Raw genomic sequence first — 23,372 nt, forward strand, 5'->3', positions numbered from 1 at the left:
ACAGGAGGGTAAAAATACATCCTAGGGTTCTGGACCGGATCTACTGAGACAGATCACTCAAAGTTGCAGGCTGTAGGTTCTGGGTAAAGAACCAAGAGCCCTTTGACTCTTGCCTATCCACTCATGCCAAGAGCCTAGCACTTCTAGCCATACCCTGGTTTAAATATCTATAACAGGAAAAGAAAGAGAAGCTGAGCCCAGATCTTCTGCAGCTGACAGGGATGTTCCCAACTTTTCCTTCCCCTGCTAGAAGAGCTTCTGATCATACTCAGGCTCAAGTACCTACAAGAGGGACAGAAACAAAAGCTCAGCTTGTATGTTATGCAGCCAGCGGAAATGTTACTATTTGCTTGATCTGTACAGTTTTAAATGGCCAGACTGCCTAGGTTCACTAATGACTTTAAAATCAATTTAAAAAAATGCTTCTTCCAACTACACAATGCAAATACAATGTGTATCTAGGAACAATCTAAGCATCATTGTTACTACATCTATGGGAATTCAAAACCCTGGTTCTGTACAAGAAGATGTCAGGATCCTGGAGACTAGGAATGAAAACAAAATAAACATATAGATACTAGGGGGTGGCCCCAAAAATTGTTTTACTGCTGCTATCGATCACTTTTCCCCAGCAGGGTGTATGTGTGTTTTACTGCTTCCTCCTTCCTGACACAGCCCAAAGAAATCATGGGACTAGAAGACAGGCTCTCCCCTGGAACACTCTGGAGATGAAAGGGCAGGGGGTGGGGTGGGGGCTGCAGGAGGAAGAGGGAAATGGCGACATTGCTGTCCCCTTCCTTCCATGAGCAGAGAATGAATCTGGATTTCTGTCAGGTTACTTTGCGCCTTAAAAACTGCCCTGGAGAGAGATTTTCTTCTGTAAAGCAGGCTATTGAATTGCACTATATAGATGACATCTCCCCATTTTAATTCAGAGGCAATTATTGCTATCCTGGCACATCTACAGGGCAACCACAACTGCTGTAAAGTAAATATGAATGTCACTATGTGGAATTATTCAGTATTTATCAAGCAGTTTACCTGATCTGGGGAGTGCTAAAATAATTATTTGTCCATTTTTTAAAGAAATAATTTGAATATTAAATATTAAAAAGAATGCAGTCTAGGGAAGAAACAAAACTTTAAAGGCATATTTGCAAACATTCTGATCTGGCATATTCTAACAAGGTGGGATAAAAGCCAGCAGAGCACATCGATTAATTCAAGCAGAAAAGAACCTAGGAAGCTCAGGAAAGGGAAAATGGGATTTCTCAAACAATTTGAAGCCGATTTTTTTTTTTTTGGCCTACTGTATTATGAGTGTTATTAAAGTCCTGGGCAGCCAGTGCCTAGAGGCTCTGATATACAAAGCTCAAATACACTGTGATCATATATGGACAGAATCCAACAAAAGCTAGAAACAAATTTAGCCAAAGCAGCTCTGTGTGTGGTATGTGGTAGCAATGCAAACACCCTTATTCAAAAAACTAGGGGAACTAAATAGTTAGAAGATAGGGTGAAGCCTTTTGATTATATGAAAATAGTGAGCAATTAAATAGGCAGATTAATCTTAATTAATTAATTTTAGTATTCATTAATATGTATTATAAAGGTAAAGGTATCCCCTGTGCAAGCACCAAGTCATGTCTGACCCTTGGGGTGACGCCCTCTAGCGTTTTCATGGCAGACTCAATACGGGGTGGTTTGCCAGTGCCTTCCCCAGTCATGACCGTTTACCCCCCAGCAGCAAGCTGGGTACTCATTTTACCGACCTCAGAAGGATGGAAGGCTGAGTCAACCTTGAGCCGACTGCTGGAATCGAACTCCCAGCCTCATGGGCAAAGCTTTCAGACGGCTGCCTTACCACTCTGCGCCACAAGAGGCTCTTATATGTATTATATATGTATGTATTATAATTAATTTTTTTTAATGGGTGAAAATTGCCATCTTAATATTACTACTAACACACGGGTGCAAAAGCCCCTTGGAAGATAGTATCTCTATATCATGTATGTGACTATTTCTAAACAAAGGAAGTGGTTTTTCTTCAGAAACTTTGCTTTACTCATAATTTCTAGTTGACATCCCTAAATTAAAAGTTTCCTCTCTTTTGTTACACAATGTCTTGAAAGACGTCTTTAAAAAAAGGGGGGCTATTAATGCAAGCAGAGGCTCCTTATTTGGGCTGAATGAAAGGTTTATGCCTGGGAAGGAGGAGGGGACTTGCTTTTCCTGATGCCCTCCCAATCTCCCTGTTAATCAGCTAGGCTAGAATGACCAGTGCAGATGAGAAGTAATGGCCCTTACCAGATTGGAGAATTGATCCTGTCACTGGGATCACAAGCCACTTTGTCCTAGAGTTATTCAACAGTTGGCTTAGGAGGTTTTTCACAGTATCGTTGGGTGCCAGCAACAATTCCTTGTCCCTACCCCTCTTTATGCTTAAAGCCCTTAATTAATTAAACTGGTGGCCATTTTGAATCAAGTTCTGAGTCTTTTTGCCTGTTATTAGTTTGCTTGCTACTTGCAGACCCAACAGATTATTTCCAAGAATATCTGGCATATCAGCAACAATGAGGATTCCTCAAAGGAGGAGCTAGTCCAGAGCCAGTAGAAGCCAACCAGCAGGGGAATGAGGTGCAGCATACCTGGACTTGTAGTCAAGAGTTGGGTCATAATCACCACCATCCTCTAGCTCTAATTCAGCAGGGGAAAATCATTTGGCTGCCCCCAGCCCTCCAGGATCACCTGCGCCTTTGGAACCCCACAGAAGGTGGCTGAGAACAGATTTACAGGTAAAGAGGCAAAGTGCATGTTCAAATACCAGCTACCTGTTGATAGTGAAGATGACGAGCATTTCTGCACATGGGTAAAAATAACGTCACACCAGCTGAGTGGCGTAACACTACATATAATCGCGCCTCCCAGCCCCTCTTCACCTTTTCTGCTGTCTTGCTCTTCTCTGTCGCCATTTCACACTGCTACCATTCCACAAGTGCTGGTGGTAATGGCGAAAGAGAGCAACGTGATTTACACGGGACTCTCTTCTGCCTGTCACTCAAGCCAGGCAGCCAATCTCCTCTCTCCATGCTTTGAAGGGCCCGTGATGCCTGCCAAAATATATATATTTTAATCAGTAGTTCTCCATTGAATTGCCTATGCATCTTGCCACCACTTATGGAATGATGAGGCTTGCTTCTTTAAAAAATAAATCTTGTTCCTGATGGGGAGGGGGAAGCTTAGAGAGGCATGTTTTGTGCTACAACTTTGGGGATAGTTTTTTTTACCTTTGCCTGAACGATTGAATTTTGTTGCTCCAGGTAGTTCACTTGGAAACTGAACTGGTAGCTCCAGGTAGTTCATTTGGAAACTGAGAGGCTCCTCTCCCCCTCACATGTGCACACACACTGAGGGCTACCACTGTGGCCTCACTGCTGCTGCTCCTCTCCCCTATGAAAACACACACTCTGCGGTGTTCCCTTACTGCAGATAGCAGGGGCGCCTGCCTTCGGGCTTTTCTCGTTGGCTGGCTGCCTCTTGCCGTGGGCTTGCCTCTCAAGGCAGGGAGGGAGGAAGGAGAGAGTGTCCAGCTTCTTCAAAGGAAAGACGCTTCGAAAAAATTCTTTCTGCCATTGCCTGCAGGCTTGTCCGGAAAGGGGGGGCAGGAGCAGGGTTGCAACGAGGCCAGCACCTTGTGCATTTGAGCCTCTAGACCCTTCTTTGGCTGGTGGCCAGCTGGCTGCTCTCCATTAGGTGGCGCAACATATGTTGGTGAATCTTCTTTTTGGGATTCACCAACTAGCGCTTTAAAATAGAGGATGTAGCCAGCCAGACGCTGGATGTTGGTGACATCATGTGGAGGGGCTAAAATATAATGACTACTTAAGGTAAGCGTTATACTATATTTAAAGGGTGCGGAAATGCCCAAGACTTTGCAGGACTGTTTCTGAGAAGCTGGATGTGCAGCTATAAATTTTCTCAAGAGACACTTCTGGGTGTGGATGCAACGTATACTCCAAACTCTGAACCTCCAATACTGCTTTGATTGATTCTTGGAAACCCGGCCTCTGACTGAACAACACTGGACTTCTGAAACCTCCTCTGGCCTTGTTATCTTTGGAAAGCTGAGAGAAATGCCCAGCAAGCCAGGACAGTACAGGAAATCTTTGCATCCTTGTGTTCTTTATGAATAGCTTCTGAGGACACCTCAAAACTGCTGGCTCAAAATTTCTGGTTTAATGGTGCTCAAATGACTTACTAAAAAGGACTAGTTGAAGGGCAAGAGGAGGAGAAATACTTCAGAGCTTGCATCAAGAAGGACAGGACCATCACAGTACAAACACTGGCTTAAACAAGTACTGGATCAATATTATTTGGGAAGAGCTAAAATTGCTACAATTACACTCAAAAGTTCTGGCCTTATACAATTATAATTGTAATGAAACTCATTTTCCCACTTTATTAAGTGTAATATACTGGGGGAGCAAGCATGGGAGAATCTCATTTAACCACTCCCACCCCTTTTCCTTTTGCCCCACTGCCAGTACCAAAAAAGGGATGAGTCTTTTGAACAGACCTCCCCAAACCAGAGAGCCAAAGGCCACATATATATAATATAATTTAAAGAAGGACAACCACTGAGGAAAACAAAATTGAAAACGGTGTAATCTAGAGGCCGTTCTGGTTGTGCTTATACACATAAAAATATAAGAAGAGATAAGAAACGTTTATTTGTATTTATTGTTAAATTGTTGAATATAGCCCGGGATAGGTTCTTCTTCTTCTGTTACAATAATTTTGAACCGTCCCTTTCTTTTCGTGGAGTACCAAAAAGGTAGCAATCACTTTCCACAAATCTCAGCACAGAACAAGAAAAGAAAGTAACGCTCAGGCGAAAAATAAATGTATGCCTGATGATTCTCAGTGACCACTTCTATTCATTTGAATAGGAATGGACACTGAGAATCATCAGGAATAAATTTATTTTTCACCTGTGCTTCACTTTCTTTCCTCCACAGCCAGTACCTGCAACTCTCCCCAGCTACCTTTTCTATTCCTGGCCCAAAAGAAGTGAGGTCCAAGTGCCTCAAAGGTCCAAAAGAAGGTGTCCCTGGCCTGGACCAGGGCGAGGGCCTTTTTGATCCTGGCCTTGACCTGGTGGAACGAACTCCTGGGACAGTTGTGGGTCTTGACAGAGCTTTTGCAATTTCACTGGGCCTGAAAAATGGAGCTTTTCTGCCAGGGCTTTGGTTGAGGCCAGGGCCAAGATGATCTCAGGGCTTCTCCCTCCAGCCAACCTTTAACAGCTGGTCCATCCCCTATATCCCCGGGGGTCAGGTGGAGGAAGAGGTTTTGATTGCCACTGTTGGGTCATTTCTTTGGCTATGCTGGGGTTTAGTGATGGGTTTTATTGGGGATTTTATTATGTTATTGTAACCTGCCATGAGCCATTTGGGAGTGGTTGAATATAAATCCCCAAATAAATACATACATATATTCCTCAACAGCCTCTGCCTTCACTAATTCCATTTTTCTTTTTTATCTTTTCTGTTCTTCCAGGAGTGGACTGAGGGGAAAATGACAGTGGACAAGGCCCCCCCACACACACAAAAAGGAGGTTGGAAAGGAGGTACAATCAATCTGGCACCATGGCTCAGCTGGGCACCTCCGGAAGGTTTGCCAGGCCCAGCTATCTGCATGCAGAATGACATCCCTATGTGGTTTGCCAGGTCCAGGAAACAGACTGTCCAGGTGGGGAGCTGCCTTTCCCAAGTGGGCTGATTTTTCTGGCACCTCTTGTACCTGCTGTACTAGCAGCAGGCTATCAGCCCATTAGGAAATTTCCTGGTAGCTATAATTGCTACTCCACCCCTGTGCTTCTCTACCTCTAGTTTCACCCTCTCTTCCTCCCACCTATTACTTTTTAAAAATGTCTCTCTCACCTTTCTCCTGTACCAACAGTAACTGCATTATGGAAGCCTCTGCAACGATGGTTGTACGTTAGTTAGGTTACCCCTCCACCCAATATGGCCACCATGATATCACAGTTACACAGTTTTTTAAAAAGTTTATTTCAGTGGCACCGTTTGCTTAAAGAAGCTGACATTGCAACTGTAAATTTTGAGTTTATCTAATCTTGCCTAATGCCTACACATAAACTAGCTTGTTCCCAACTAAAAGAAACTGTTATATTCCCTATAACAATTCACTCCATGCTACAAATGCTATAGAAGGACCCCTCCTGCAACTTCTCCCACATATATTTATGAGGTTCCATGAGCCTTGACTTACATTCCATAAAGATACTAAAGGGATTATGTTTAGCACTGAAAAATCACTGGATTTTACCAGACCTTGGGAGAGCCTTACTTGGTATGTAAACTTTGCAGTATCATATCTCATATATGGGACACCCTGCTGATATACTTGATGAACTTCTGGCAGTTTTATAGATTTCTGAACCACTACAACAGGGGTGCCCAACATGGTACCCGTGGGCATGAAGGTACCCACGAACACCTTTCCTGGCACACACACGAAGTATTCTTAGGAAGTAAGAGAGTCCAGGTGGAGCTTTTGTCCAGCAAGGCTTCTAAATGGTCACTGAAGATTTCATTGGCTGTGTAGATTTTTCCAAAGGAACTTCACTATGACCGTTTATGCACTGGGAACTTCACTGCTCCAGCTCCTGTGCAGAAGCACAAATCGGGGGCGGATGAGGTGCACTAGGCCAAATGCTCCCTCATGTGGGTGCAGGAAGAGGTGAGGCAACGTGCCATGACTAAAACTCCAGCCTGCAGCCCGGCATAAAACCTCCAGTGCATAAATGGTCTATGAGACCAAAGCTTGGCAGAGGCAGACATTTTGTGCATGCCTTTTTCAACAGCTGTTCAGTGGCAGCCATTTTGAGGTGGTGCCCACCAAGCTGTGTCAGAATTCCAGCATGTCTACAGGGCCCCAAAATTGGGAATTCCTGCACTACAGACATCTGCTCAGAGATAATCATGAAAAGTCATATTACAGGAAACAAGCCACTCTATTTAAGTCTGAAATAATTACTCTCTCTTCAATCTACAGTCAGTAATTTATCCCTTCCATTGTAAAATTCAGCTATCCCTGTAAGCATGACAGATGCTGGGACACATGCTGCTTGCTGCCTTAAGCCAAATGGTGCATAGCTCTTCTTTTTCCTCTTTCTTTGGTGCTAATTATCATTTCCTTTCTTTTTTCCTATATTAATTAGAAACTGATTATTTTAGCAATTTAAGCATTAACCTTAGGTTACTGAATTTTTCTCCTTTTCAAAAATGATGATCATGTGTATGTTCTGTTGTGAAGGAAAATTTCATATTTAATTATAATTTTGTAAATTAAGGCTTCTTACTGTTGTAATATACAAGAACTGTAGTTTATATGATTTAAATATATATAAAGAATATCCTACAAGAGGCATTGGAGGAGATGTCTGTTTAGCATCATTCCTGATGTTTTTCAAATATTCTCCTGCAGAATGCTCACTGGCTCATTAATGTTTAAATTTTGAATCCTATTTTATTGTTTTAACGTTATCAGCTGCCCATAGCCCTTGGGAATGAGTGGCATAACAGGTCTGAGAGATCTGGTGACCCTAGTCAGATGTTCCATCAGACTTTGGGGGGCAGGTCATCTTAATAGATCCCATGCCCTTGTAGAGTCTTAGTGTTCCTGTAAGCTTTCTCAACCAGGGTTCTGTGAAACCCTGCACTTTCCTGACAGCCCTGGAAGGGTTTTTGAATGGGGGGGATATATATTTTAAATTTGTTAAACATTTATCAGGTGATATGACCATATATGCCACCCCCCCAATGGCCAATGATGGGCCTGGGGGGGGGGTGAGAAGGGGAGGGCCCCAGGTGAGCATGTACACAGCTATGCTTCCCAACCATATTCTGCACCATCACACCATTTCTGGAGTTTCTCAAAGCCTGAAGAATGTTTCAGAGGTTTCTGAATATTTAAGAAAAATGAGAAGAGCTGTTGTAAATAGCAAACTGGGTATACCCAGCAACTAATGATCTCTCTGTTCAGATTTGTGCACTTGTCTTTTTCCTGTCATAATCTGTTGGATTATTGCCTCCCAAGATGTTTAAACCCCTCTGTAAGGAATAAGTCCATGGCCAGATGTACATAGCTAGGTAGATACCAGCATGCTTTGGCCATTTTTCCTGTCAGTATATTTTGCTATTTTGGAATGTTGCTGCCTAGAAATCATTAGCTAAACCTAAGCTAGTATTTTCAAAATGAGATGCACTGGTAGAATGCTTTTGGATATGGATACCAGTCTTCCGGTGGGGGGCTAGAACTTGTCCAGAATTACAACTATGTTCCAGGCTTCCATAGATAGCATGTCTAGAGGAAATAACAGGCTTGGAAGGAGAACTCTGTGACATGGAATCCTCAGTAAGCTCTCACCACTCCCCAAACCCACCCTCCCCACACATGTTTTACAGTAATAAATTAGTTTCCAAGTTTAAACCAAAACTACTCTTCCAATTTTAAATAGGAACTACAATAATTCCCAATAAACTATAATGTTAATGGGCAAGTTTTTAAAGAGAATATGCAGGCACTCAAAAGAAAGCATGGCCTACAGTGCTTTAGTATTGATGGACTAGGTATTAGATCCTGGAGAGAATTCCCATTTTGGAATTCATCTTGGGCTAAAGCACACCCTGCCTCTCCTGCAAGTAGAGTATGATGAATGCCTTGGACAGAATTGCATTAATTTGAATATGGCATCGACCAAACAGCTCCATTTTTCCCTGGAATGCCTCTGGCTTCCTTTCACATAAATATTTCGGTGCTTGCTTTGTTGTTGAATATCAGCTCCTTGGTTTGTGAATAACAAATCCTACAACAAGCTTTCACAACCATGACCTTTTAAATAACGAATAAACTTTTAATTAAAATATTTTTATTAGCAAGCTGAATGTATGTGTGTGAAATGCTAAGGTTTCCTGGGCATGCACATTTTAAAAATTAATGTTGTTCCCAAATTAAGCCAAAGGGTGAGGTGAAACCTTCTAGGGAAGACAAGGAAGAACCTAGCTTAGTTGTTTGCTTGCCAAGAAGGAATAAATTATCTGGAACTAAGGATTAGTGTAGTGACCAAGGTTGCAGATGATACAAAATTATTCAGGATGGTAAAAACCATGCCTAACTGTGAAGAAAATCAGCGGGAATGTTTTGACCTCTGTGCCTTGCTGTTGGCCCTCCAGAGGAACCAACTCTGTGAGAATGGATGCTGAACTAGATGGGTCACTGGTCTGATCCAGCAGAGCTCTTCTCATTTTCTTACTGTATTAGGGTTGCCATCCTCCAGGTGGGGGCTGGAGATATCCCCAAGCGACAACTGATCACAACACTAGATAGAATACTTATCTATTTTTAAAAAAAGAAAACATTCATTCTACAACCCCTGGAGAAAATGGCTGCTTTAGAAGGTGGGCTGTGTGACAGTATACCCTACTGAGATTCCTCTACTCCCTAAAGTTTACCTTCCCAGGCTCTACCCTCAAATCTCCAGATATTTCAGAACCTGGCATTGGCAGCCCTAATTTTTCTCATTGAAGACTAGAAGACAAAACGGTCCCAGAAGCCTAAGTTATAAAAATAAAAATACAGAAAAGAAAAAAGGAAGTTTGTAAGATGTGAAATTTAAGTCCCTTATATCTAGGTTTAGAGATATGACATCATCACAACCAGTGATACACACTGGGGACATACTGCATAAGAGCTTTTAAATATGACAACTGGGGAATGGAGACACTTCATAGGATACCATTTTCAGTTGACAAGCAACGAGTACTTAAGAGTAGACACGCTGGATCTGTCAAATAGTGCAGCTAGTCCAGTAGCCTGCTTTACATAACTGCCCTCAGAAGACCCATGATTAAGGAACTGAGGCCAAATCCACTTTGCTACTGCTCCATCTAGCAATGGTATTCAAAAGATCACTGTCTCTACACATGGAAATTTCACTTACTTTTCATGGCTAACAGTTAGTGGTGAAAGTGCCTATCCTTTTTAAACACCAGGTAAAATAATGGGCGTACATCTACATGTCGACTACTCTGTGAGTGAAAAAGTAGTTCCTCCAGAACTCCAGCTATACATTGGTTAGGCACATTTAGAAGAAAAACAGAAGAAAAGCATCCTGCTAATGTCGCATGGACTGAAAGATGCTTGAAGATTGCTATAATCTCCTTCAGGCATCCTCTATCCATAGTAAGGAATCTGCATGAAGGAACAGAGAATTCCAATTATTTTTTTTTAAGCAGTATGGAAAGCTTAATCAGGTTGGCATGTTGTTGCTTTAATCACAGAATGATACCTCACTGCATGGGAATAAACAAGCTAACCTAAAATCTCTGTGATTGTCACTTTTTTGTACTTTGGGATTTCCAGCCTGTTCAGCATGGACTAGATGGCCTATTTTAAATAACAGAGAAGTCTGCCATGCCATGTGGTGATATAAAAGCCCTTCCTGTATGGGTACTAACTCCAAACTATACTGTGATTAACTTTAAGGTACCAGAACATATATCAAAAGTACAAGAAAATAAATTCAGCAGATGCTGCTAAACAGCCACATAACCAGTTCTATAAATAGACCTCAGCTGTTTAGTATGCTCTCTTTTGATATTTTAATGATATAGTACAATTGAGTTCATTTTTTGAAGCTCCTTCCCTATTTTAATAACTTTGCTTTTAAAGAAGGGCTCCCTGCCCCCCTTAAGCACCAGCTGATGTTACAAATACCAATATAACCAAGCTCCTTGATTTTTGAAAAATAGCTTTGAGGGATTCTGCCTACGGGGGGGGGGGAAGCTCAGCAGAAAAGAACACGCAAGGAAAGACACTGCAGAAGGCCAGAAATAATGAGACTATACTGTAGTTCTACCTGAGTCACTAGACTTAAAGGGCTATTGGGATGCTAATTAAGCGCTGTCTGTATAGTATGAATCCTGCCAAATGATCCTGCAAATCAGAAAAGACTTTTCAGAAAATGAATCTCACATGGGCCTGCCTGTCCTTAAGATGGCCAACTAAGGCTCTGGGTTTTGTGCCACTCCAACTCTGGAGGCACAAGGAGATTTTGCAGATCAAAATGTAAGAACAGCGGCCTTTCAATTATGCCGGTTAGATCTAGAGCTATCTTCTACATGTAGAAGAGCAATTCCGTGGGCAGAATTAGGGTGATAAGCAATTTCCATGCATTTGTGCAGTAGACTGGTACTGCTAAAAGTCCCTTGACAGGAGTCCCCAACCTTTTGGCCTTAAAGAGGGACAAATCTTAAACCAAAATGTAACAAAATTATTGACCTACTTATTTAGATCAAAAGTAAACATTCAAAGGTAAATTAAGAAATGTTAACTTTAATGCAATCCATTTTTGAACAATATTTTATTGTGGAATACTTTTATTTAGATATACATGGTTACCTATTCAGTGTGATTTTTGTGGCTGTTTTCTGTTAGCCAAGGCTTTGATGTCCAAGTTAAGGTCTGTGACAGGCACTCTTAAAATGTCATTTAAATGTTCATCTGTAAGCCTTGACCTACACTTCGATTTCACAGTTTTCATCTTGGAAAAGGTTTGTTCACAGATATATGTGGTGCCAAAGACTGTGAACATGCCTGCAGGAAATTTCTTCAGGTTGATAAATATATCAGGTAGACCAGAATAGAAATCCAACAGACTATTTTCTTTGTAAATGTCTCTGAGATGATCACTGGCCTGCAAATCAATTAATTTCATCTGAAAAAAGTTACTTGCATATTCTGGTGCTACTTCAAATAGATTCTGAAACATTCTTATTTCCTTTCCAAGCTTATGGCAATCAGTGACTCTATTCTGAAATTCCATGTGCAATGGATTCAGTGCTTTGATATGTCTTTCAACATTGAATTGTAAATTCCCATCCTTCTCAAATTTTAGTCCATTGCACCATGAGAAGTTTGAAAAGTTACCTTCACTAACTTGCTTCACAAAAACATTTAGTTTTGCTTTAAAAGGTTTCAGTTCAGTATACATGTCACACACAAGTGTTCCTTTCCCCTGAAAGCTTAGATTCAATGTGTTCAGATGTGTTGTGATATCCATTAAGAAAGCCAAATCAAAAATCCATTCAGGGTCAGAAAGTGCTTCTTGACCTTTTCCTTTCTCCTTAAGACAGGCATCAATTTCATGTTGAAGACTGAAAAAATGTTTGGACAAGCCGCCTGACTTCTGTATCATCACCATCAGCATCATTATTATATTTATTTCCTGCCTCCCCCAATAGGCTCGAGGCGGGTAGCAACAGTCTCAACCCGATTTAAACCCCATTAAAAACTTTAAGAATACCAACAATACCAGCATGGTACAATACAACCCCACATTCTGTATATATCTCTGAGAGAAACATCTTGAAGTTGACAATGATCAAGGCCATGATGCCTGATGTAATTAATGCTTGATACAACATTATACATCACACTTTCCCACTGAACAATCTTACTACACAAGGCTTGCTGATGGATGAAAGGATCCTAACCAACTGTCCAACTGTTGTTCTGCATTCATTCAATCTCTTCTGGAAGGAAGCTGGAAGGAACTATGTTCAAAGGAGTAGGAAGTCTATTCAAATAGACTGCTTTTCAAATAGGAGACTATTTGAAAAATACCAGAAAGTTCCTAATCTAACTATACCAAATACACATATCCTCCACTGCCTCCTGTAGGACATTCTTCATATGGTTTTGAATCATGCACACTACAGATCTTGTATATTCCAGTACTACCCCTCCTCTAAATAACAGTTTTTCACTTGAATTTTATTGTGGTGCTAAGAAGTCTTTGTGCTTATTTTTATTCTATATATATCACCTCAGGAGCATGGTCAGAAAACTAGAGAAAATAAAACGAGAGAGCTGAATCAATGAATGGAAAGAGAAATTTAACACTCTTAAGAAATCACAAATTTAGATACCACAGGTGGTGGATTTTTGCAACTAGATAAGAGACAAATTCTCAAAGAGCACGTATCAAATTAAAACAAAGCGTAATTTCTGCACATGAAGAAACACCAGATCTATGCATGACCCTGGTTTAAGTTGATGCCCAGAAGGGATGCTTTACCACACTGGCACAATGAATTACTTTTTGCCCTAGTGTGTTGAATGTACAGCATTTTCCTTAATCGTTCCAGATGTCCCCACTGAAACAATAGTAAGCTCTTTATGTGGAATGAAGTATTACATAACTCTAATACAGCTCACTGAAATTCATTAGAGTCAACTGCTTTCAGACCCCACAGGCAGACATACAGGGAAATGAAAGGATGGGATTTGGCATCAAAGCTTACCACCAGCAGAGTATTCCTCCCAAGAATTCTACACAGGTCAGTATTTACAGTTTCAGTTTGCAGCTGCTTGACTAAAGTGCTATCCTAGGAAAACTGACAGAAATAGCCCATGAAACACATGGCTAATACACAAGTTTGCTTATAAAAGTTCCAGTCAGCTACCTGAATTAGCCTAACAGAAGTTACAATACTAGAAACCCCAGGATGGGACATGGTCTGTGCAATTTTGCAATCTAAGTGATGAGACTGGTTCCTTTCACAGGACGCAGATGCTATTCATTACATTCAAGTGCCTCAGAATCTCTGCTTCCATTTTTGTGACTGTACTGAGTGTAGAAAAAAAGCACAAATTCCAGTGAATTTTATAATTCCTCCTTTTTATAATTTAATATTCGTTGGCCCCTTTAAATTTTTAGTTGCCATGCCCTCTTCAGTCTTTACTAAGAAGATTCCAATAAAGGAAGCACTTATAGTTAGTTATTAATGTTATACTTGTCACCTGTCAAGTGTTTTCACCAGTAATTTGCTCAGGCTGACAGGTTTTTTGTCTGTCACAGTCAGCCTGTTAACTTACGTAAAATCTTTGTCGAAAATGGGCGTAGAGAGAGAAAAGAAAGACATGCCAAATTCATTATCTTGTTGATCTCTTCTAACACCTTCGCATGTTTACCTGATCCTACCCCCTTGTGACTTTTGGTTGTTTCTTCTTCATCATTACTTATCTTCTTCATTACATAATCTACCTTTTCCTCTCTTCTGTCTCCCCCACTTCAATCTTCAAACTATACTGTTTTCCTCAATCTCAACGAGCTTTCTCTTTCTTAACATCCTTCCTCTCCAACTACCACCTGATTTCCAAAACGTTGACTCCAAGAGGCTACTTCTCTGGCCTAATTCTTGACTTTTTTCTGTTTTAATGTCCTACAACCTGGCCTGCACTGCCTGCCTCCCAATGAAAATGCCAAAATTAAAAATTAATCATTGCCAGACCCAAAGATTGCCATTCAATGACTGACATCATGTGTTTATTAGGATGCTGAAGGTTCGGGTACATTTTTTAAAAAACACCAATGGTTAGAGAGCAGGTCTCTAAATAAAATTTAAAACAAAGAAGGAAACATTACCTACCTGACAAGGTCGATGACTCTCTCCCTTGGAGCAGTATTCACTGGCTCATCATTAATCATGATGATCTGGTCTCCTGGGATAAGTTTTCCTTCAGAGGGTCCCCCTTTTGAGATATGACATTGAAGCATAGGTTACATAGCTATAAGCAGCTTTTTCGGTTATGCAGAGCACAGAGATTGGTTGTGTCTTCAAGACTTGTACAGTTTCCGGTTAGACCATGTTTACTAGATATCTAAGAATTCAACACAATCAGTGGGCAAGAAATAACAATGGTATTTTTCCACTCCCCATCCCACTGCACAATTAAATATATTTTTAGCAGGCTGGGAAATAGCAATAGAACTGGAGAAAGGGATAAGTTGTAGTTTCAGCTTCTCATTTCATATTTCCTACTGTGGAGGAGTGTGGGAAACTTTCTGTTCATTTCCCCAGGCACACAACTTGAAATCCACCTACACAGGAGTTCTACCTAACCATAAATACCCTCCTCTTCCTCAATGTCCTTCTAGCCAGCTTTGCTTGAGTCTGAACACTGAGGTACTTCAGGCTTCAGAGACCTTCATGGGCATTCTGTACATGACCAGTGTGTCCCTTTGGCTGTCATTAGCCCCTTACTGGTTGATAAGGAGGGGAAAGTGGTTGCTGGGGTACCTCTAGTAGCATAGTTCAAGAAGAAACTCAGTCAGGAAAACTGCAGATCAGTGTGGCAGTTAAAACTGTTGTAGGGCAGTTTAGATAGTTATTTGATGTTGTATTGCTATTTATTTTATGATATTGTTTACCATCATTTATAATATTTCTACTTTCAACTACTACTGGAGAAACAGCTTGAAATTATTTCTCAGACCCATTATGCACGGGGGGAATAACGCACATTCAAGGTGGAGTGGCGGCGACTAAAATCACCAATAACGCATGGAGCCGGCTGTAACCGGCCACAGCTTCGGTGCATGCTGTTAAAAAAGCCCCGTTAGCGAAACGCGGAAGAAAGCGCAGCTTCCGGGTGACCGGAGCGCTACCAGAAGCGGTGCCGGGATCGCTGCGTACATAATCGGTTACTCTGGGTTTTGCCGCCGTCGTGACTCGTCCCGTGCATAACCGGTGTGCTTTGCGTCTTCCCCCTCTGCGTTTTCCATGTGACCCGAAATCGCCGTTTCGGCGGCCGTGCATAATGGGCCTCAGAGAGCCACAACAATATTTTCAGCAATAGATGTCTCAGAGTCAGCTTTTGATAGGGGTGCCAATTCTATATTGGAAACTACCTGGAGATTTTTCAGGAAGGAGCCTGAAGAAGGTGGAGGGTTGGGGAGGGGCAAGACCTCAATGGCGTATAATGCCATAGAGTCCACCCACTAAAGCAGTCATTTTCTCCAAGGAAACTAGATGATGTCACCTGGAGATAAGTTCTGATTCCTGGAGATCTTCAGGCCCCAACTGGAGGTTGGCAACTTTAGCTTTAGAGAGTGGGAGTCAAGACCTCTTAGCTTTGCGAGAGACTGATCTGCTATTAATGTTATTACTAGTAGGACAGGGGAAAAGCTTCAAGGAACTCATTATCTTCACTCATTTTGAAAACAGACCTTGGAGACAGATGAGGCATCAATATACACTTTGATACTTATCATGGCTCTACTTTATCTAAAATTACGACAAAAAGCAGAGAAAGTTATTGAGAAACAAAAGTCCTGTAATGACAAAACCTTTAGTTTGTACATCCTATTCTGTAACTATGTCTGTCACTCAGGTTTCCTAAAGCAACAGCAGCATTCATTTTTTGTTAAACATTTCAAAAGCCCACGCGTTACAGGACTTTCTGGACCACAATTACATTAATACTGTTGTGAGATTAAAAAAAACCCTATAATTTAAAACATAGGAGGAGGAACCATACCTGGAGTTACAGAGCGTACAACCACTGGTTTTTCACTGCCAGCTACAAAACCAAAGCCCAGCACAGGATCTCTCCTCATTTCCACTTTCCGGGGAGCTGGAGGTATTATTTGGCAGCTCTCTAATCGAGGGTCGTCAAAAGGGGCTGACTGGGTCATGTGACTAAAAAAACAGAGAGAGAGACTAATTTATTTTAAATTTGTCATCTTAGTTTGAAGGAGAAAAAAAAAGACCCAAGGCAGTACCAGTACATTTTAGTAAATTAAAAGAATGCCCCTACTTGTTAAACTATGAATCAGTTAAATTTCCAATGTGTATATCTTATATGTCATTTAAAGTATTTGAGGGATGTTTCACTGGTCATATATAATGTAATACTGCAGTGGAAGTCATCAGCACAAAAACCACATACCAAATATACCTGAACACACTTAGACAAGGAGAAAATTTTAAGATTGATGGGTAAATCTGTATTTTAATCCCCATCTCATTTGTTTACCAAATCTGTTAATTTAACCTTTCTCACTTGTTTCCTATTCTTTCTCCAAGGAGCTCAGAACAACATATGTAGGGTCCAGTTTATTACCCAGAGGCTTATCATATAACCTACCACGTCTGTGTATATGTGTGTAAAAGATTCCACAGTTAATTGTTCTATTTATTGTTTAAAATCAGTAATTAACAAGCATATTAAAAAAATTTCCCAACTTTTATCCCTGTGGTGGCAACATTTTATCCAGTTCACCTGGCAGCCTTTAGATTTTTAAGCCTTTACTGCGGTACCTAGGCATTTGTAGTACTTTATATCAGGCTTATGCTTTTGATAATTAAATCCATAATTTTAATGAAGATGCGAACATTTAGATCCCATTAATTTTGCAAAGTTTGCTGCATAAAACTTCTATAGGTTACTAGTCTCAAATCAAGTATTCCAGAGTTCTGGATATTGATAGTCTCAAATAATGTATTTTGGAGTAATGGATATTGATATTCGCTTAAAACTGAGAAACCAAAATGGTCAAAGCTTTAATAGCAGCTCTACCCCTGGAAAGACGAATAAATAAAAAATAAAAATAAAATAAAATAAAATTATGGCCCGTTGTTACATTCACTGCAGCTACAACTGGATGGGTGTCATGGGTTGTTTAGACTAGATTCTATTGTCATCTGTGTTCTGAGACAACTAGGGTTGCCAGGATCCCTTTGGCTACCGGAAGGACATGGTTGGAAAACTCTTAGAGAATTGGGTTTGGAGCCTGGGGAGGACAGGGACCTCAGTGGGATACAATGCCATAGAGTCTACCTTCCAAAGTATTCAGTTTCTCCAGGGGGCCTGATCTCTGGAGCCTTGAGATGAGCTATAACTCTAGGGCATACTCAGGTTGCACCTGGAGGTTAGCGTCCCTAGTGACCACAACTATGTTGTTAGCCAGGCCTTTTACACTTCATTGTAATATCCCCTCTTTTCCCTACCTTTGTGTCATTTTTAGTTTTGTGTATACACAGCTATGTTAAACTTTAAATATCTGATGAAGTAGGCTCTTGTTTATGCCACAATAAATTCATGAGTCTTTCAGGTGCCACAACAATTTCTGTTGTTTTGGCTGCATCTAACCACATGGCTTTCTCTCTCTCTGAAATGTGTCAATACTGTTAACATCTTTGTTTTTAGGTTTATAAACTATATCTTGTCAAGGCCAATTTAGACCTTAAAACTGAGGTAAAATTGGAGGACTTGGAACATGCCTTACAAGCTTCTACCCACATATCAGATTCCACAACAAAAACAGTGGACAGTCAAATAGCATTAAGAGTATCTGGTCACTGAAGGGAAAAGCCATCTGGGGATAAAGCCAAGTAACAGAGGTCAAACAAACTTAATTTCCATTTAGTAGGAATCCTTTCTTAACATGTTGAACTTTACCAATTCAATCAGCTCACAAAAGGATTCATTTCCAAAAGTCAGTTACTTTCCCATTCATTTCTGCATGTTCACATATTTATTATATCATTATTCCGCCTTGTATTCTTGATAGAGAATTTGCAGGAGATCTCTGAAGAGATACATATGTTTCATCTCAACAAGATGACAACATTTCTTGGGTCCTGAATTTTTACTTTTGACATTGATAATGGTATGTATTTAAAAGTGATTTATACTTTTTTAAACAAACAATAACACCCATAGATAACAGATTTCTACATTACAAGCACGTTAAAATATTTCTAGGAATATTTCTAGGCAAGGAAAGATTCTGGACTACTCTCACTCCACGCTAATGTGTCAATTCTATTTTTTCATAAGCTTCTTCAATGATTAAATCTTCTAAAGTAAGGTCATTTTATAGCACCCTATAAGATCTTAGTAGAAGCCATCTGTATGAGCATATGGCAGAAATGTAATTAGAAAGTAAAAAGGTTCAGCTGGTTTTTGGGTTTTTTACATAATGTCATGTACAGCTTCTGGGCTTAGGATAAGCGAAAGACTACTCTTCCTCTTCATACAAACCTGAAGAGGAAAACCATGCATAATGTCTGATTTGAGATTTTGGATTAGGGGGCTAGTCTGGCACAGTGATTAGAGTAGTCAGACCAGGATTTGGGATGACTGCGTTTGAAGCCCCGTTGAGCTAACCAGGTGACCTGGGATCCATTACCATTTCTCAGTCTAACCTATCCTCACATGGATCTTGTTATGAAGATTAAGTTGAGGAAAGGAGTGAAAAGCGGCTCTGTGTCCCTGATCATGGAGAAAGACAGGAAATAAATAAAAAGAAGAATAAAATAAGGATATTACAAAAACCAAGAATAAAAAAATCATTGTAAGGTACCAAAAGCCATCTATTTTATTCCAAACAGGGATTCATCATACATGCTATCAATGACAATTACTCTTCTAACCCCAAATTAGATTTTTCTACTGCTCATACCTCAAGGCTAAATCCACATCCACTGACAAAATACAATGTGATCTGAAGGTGAAGTCTGCTGCACTACATTTTTTTCTGTCTAAAACAGCATTGAGAAACCACTGAAATATTTTTCAGGTTTCAGGAAACCCCCAAAGTAGTATGATTATGCATATTACCCAATAAATTGGATGATGCAATAGGAACTTTCTTGGGCTAGGCAGAAACCTGAGGGGTACATCAGGATACTGGATCATGCCTTTGTTATTGAGAATGGTATGCCACTAACTGAGGGAGATTGCACTTGATTAGTTTCTAATTCCAGCATACCCTTCTTCTTATTCTGTGGGAGTTCCACCTGTACCCAGGTGTCCTTATGTGACTCCCCAAGTTTCACATCTGCTTAGCACTTAAAAGGGGGTGCACACTAAAGCAACTAAGTTTGAAACAAGAAGGAGACCCTACTATCCAAGACAGTGCAGGCTGTGAAGAGGATGGGATCTTCCCACTGCCCTCTACAGGCATCGGTTCTCAACAATAGCGATCCCCAATCTGTGGGCCGCGGACCACATGTGGTCCGTTGACTAACTGGAGGTGGGCCGCGAAGGACACCTTCTCCCCCCCCCGGCCCTTTACTTCATCCCCCCGGCCCTTTACAACACACTTCGGGTGTCATAGTCTCCCATCACTCCCAGATGGGACTATCTCGTTGCAGAGAAACAAGCTCAGGGTTCCCATTGATTTGTCATTGTCATGAGTTAAAATTTCCATGAAAATAAAATGTTCCTTATGTTCACTGTTGTAGCGTGTCTGTATCTTATTTTGAAGGGATGTTTAAACATCACCATAGCAATCAGAGAACGTTAGGGCAGTGGTTGAGAGTAGAGGAGTAAACTATCCCCCCCACCGGGCCTCAGTAAATTGTCAAGCGTTGAGTGGTCCACGGTGATAAGAAGGTTGGGGACCACTGCTCAACAACACTGTGAGGGTAAAACTGTGGCTTTGAATACGATGAAGAAAATAAGGAAATTTTTGCAGGAGGAAAAAGTAATTTGGATTCTACTCCACAGTTTTAAAACAGCAGATTGTAACAAAACACAGGGCAACAGTTCAATCAACAATGGAAACAATTATTAATAACAGTAAGAACACCAAAAACACCTGACCCCCTAGGAAATTATTTAGGAAATGGATGAAGCTGATAACTATATAGAGAAAATGGTATGCGATACAATCAATCTAATCAAAGGAATATTCTAAAAGTGTCTGTAACAAACAGAAAGTAAACAAACACTAACCTATATTACACACATTTTAGAAAATGGCTAAATCTGTATGTGTAACACTGTAAAATTTAAACTGGAAGTATTTGATGGAGAATTTTTTCAATTTCTTTCCTGTTCTAAGTAAAAATGGATTGTGTAGTCAGCATTTGATCCCATTTACTGCCCTAACTGATGCTCTAACACAAGTTTTGTTTGTTTGTTTTTACTGTGAAAAGTATTAACCTGATTAAACTGGCTTCTATAAGATTCTGCGTTCAGTATGAGTAATGCCTTGTCATCCTATTTTTCTATTGGGGCCTTTGTTGTTGTGACAGATATCACATTTGACTTTGGTAGTTTTCTTTCCCTGCGACATCCCAGATACTTCTGGAAAAACAAGAATCTTTCCATTGTACGCATTCTTGTAACACAACGGTGTGGCATTTGCATTATGCTGAGCCACTGACTTGTACACATTTTTAGGATTTTAGGTTCTTAAGAAAGTATTCAAGGGGGGGAAACATATGTGGACACGAAAACTGGAAAGACTAAAACAGGAAAATTTACTATATGCAGTCACAGCAGTGCTTGGTGATCACAAAAATATTGTGACTAGGAGGCTGATATAGTTACAAGACAGCTTCATTGCTTCCCTATGACCCATTATGCACGGGCCATGTTGCCCGCATTGGCGGCAGCAGTGCTTTGGGGAAAATCCCCGATAACGCTCGCTGCCGTCGCCAGTGTGGGTGCCTCCCAGCCCAGGACTACGGAAGACCCACGGTAAGCGAATACGGGATCTTCTGTAGCTTTCTGGGTAAGCCGGGGCTGCAGCGGGCCGGCGATGTGCATAATTGCCAGCACCAGGCCTGTTGGCCTGCCCAGCCACGACTTGCAGTGTCCCTTAAGGGACTCTGCACTCCCCTATGGGCTCCGTGGAGCCACGGAGCTGGCAGGGGCGACCCCACTTACCTCGGCTGGCAGCGATAAAGTGCGCACGCACACTACGCCGGGGCAACCCAGCATGCCCCGCTCCCGTGCATATACGGGAAACGGCAGGACATTGTGCCCCGCCACAATGGCACAGCGGCAGCACGCAATAGCTGTCATTGTGCATAAGAGGCATATATCAGTTACGAATAGCAAACAACAGCAATAGGATCTAAAAACAATTACCGGCAGAAAGTTAAAACAAAAACAAACCCTAGACCTGATGCTCAGGTACAAATTAGAGTGAATGAGGAAGCAGAAGGTAGAATACTCTGTTTTACACAGAATATGAAGGGACAGTTTTAACTGCTTATGGTAGTTATCTTTCACAAATCTGCTATTTTGTCTAAACCATCCCATAAACCACCACTTTGCTTAAACTTTGCTTTAATACATTATTTCTACAATTGTCAGAATACCATTTTTAAATTCTTCTCTCCCCCCCCCCCACATTGTGGTTCAGTCCATGGCATCATACTTAAAATATTTTGTACAAATTGTTTTATGGGGCCAGCATACTTGCTAGTTGGGAGGAGCAACTATCCACCGTACAAACAGAATACTTCAGGGCAAGAATCACAGGGGACCATCATTTATAAATTTATATGTTGGTACTTCCATATTCAATATGCCAGCAAATTTGGAAAACTCAACAATGGCCACAGGATTGGAAAAGGTCAGTTTACATTCCAATCCCAAAGAAGGGCAATGCCAAAGAATGTTCAAACTACCGTACCAGTGCACTCATTTCTCATTCTAGCAAAGTTATGCTCAAAATCCTACAAGCTAGGCTCCAACAATATGTGGACCGAGACCTTCTAGAAGTACAGGCAGGATTTTGAAGAGGCAGAGGAATTAGAGATCAAATTGCCAACATACGCTGGATCATGGAGAAAGCTAGGTAGTTCCAGAAGAACATCTACTTCTGCTTCATTGACTATGCTAAAGCACAACAAATTGTGCCATGTTCTTAAAGAGATGGGAATACCAGAGCATCTTATTTGTCTCTTGAGAAACCTATATGCAGGTCAAGAAGCAACAGTGAGAACTGAGCATTTAATCACTGATTGGTTCAAAATTGAGAAAGGAGTTCGGCAAGGCTGTATACTGTTGCCTTGCCTATTTAACTTTTATGCGGAGCACATCATGAGAAATGCGGGGTTAGAGGAATCACAAATTGGGATCAAGATTGCAGGGAGAAATATCAACAACCTTAAATACGCAGATGATACTACTCTAATGGCAGAAAGTGAAGAGGAACGAAAGAGCCTGTTGATGCGGGTGAAGGAGGAGAGTGCAAAAGTTGGCTTGAAACTCAACATCAAGAAAACGAAGATCATGGCATCCAGCCCTCTCAATTCCTGGCAAATAGATGGGGAAGAAATGGAGATAGTGACAGATTTTATTTTCCTGGGCTCCAATATCACTGCAGATGGGGACTGCAGCAAAGAAATTAAAAGACGCTTGCTCCTGGGGAGGAAAGCTATGGCAAATCTAGACAGCATCCTAAAAAGCAGAGACATCACCCTGCCAACAAAAGTGCATTTAGTCAAGACTATGGTATTCCCAGTTGCAATGTATGGCTGTGAAAGTTGGATCATAAGGAAGGCTGAGCGTCAAAGAATTGAGGCTTTTGAACTCTGGTGCTGGAGAAGACTCTTGCGAGTCTCTTGGACTGCAAGGCGAACAAACCGGTCAGTCCTAGAGGAGATCAGCCCTGACTGCTCCTTAGAAGGCCAGATCCTGAAGATGAAACTGAAATACTTTGGCCACCTCATGAGAAGGAAGGACTCCCTAGAGAA

General features: G+C 41.0%; 1 protein-coding gene across 5 annotated transcripts in view; it reads right to left on the minus strand.

The window, feature by feature from the left end:
• The window catches only part of FRMPD4 (FERM and PDZ domain containing 4), a 373,615-nt gene that overhangs the window by 46,428 nt on the left and 303,815 nt on the right, over positions 1 to 23,372 (minus strand). For all 5 annotated transcript variants that reach the window (XM_077343239.1, XM_077343240.1, XM_077343242.1 and 2 more), the window contains exons 3-4: positions 16,408 to 16,568; positions 14,517 to 14,619 (exon numbers count right to left, since the gene is read on the minus strand). In XM_077343239.1, the coding sequence (XP_077199354.1) occupies positions 14,517 to 14,619; positions 16,408 to 16,568 (264 nt within the window). The remainder of the gene's footprint in view (positions 1 to 14,516; positions 14,620 to 16,407; positions 16,569 to 23,372) is intronic.

Source organism: Paroedura picta, chromosome 6, assembly GCF_049243985.1.
Source record: "Paroedura picta isolate Pp20150507F chromosome 6, Ppicta_v3.0, whole genome shotgun sequence".
NCBI lineage: Eukaryota > Metazoa > Chordata > Lepidosauria > Squamata > Gekkonidae > Paroedura > Paroedura picta.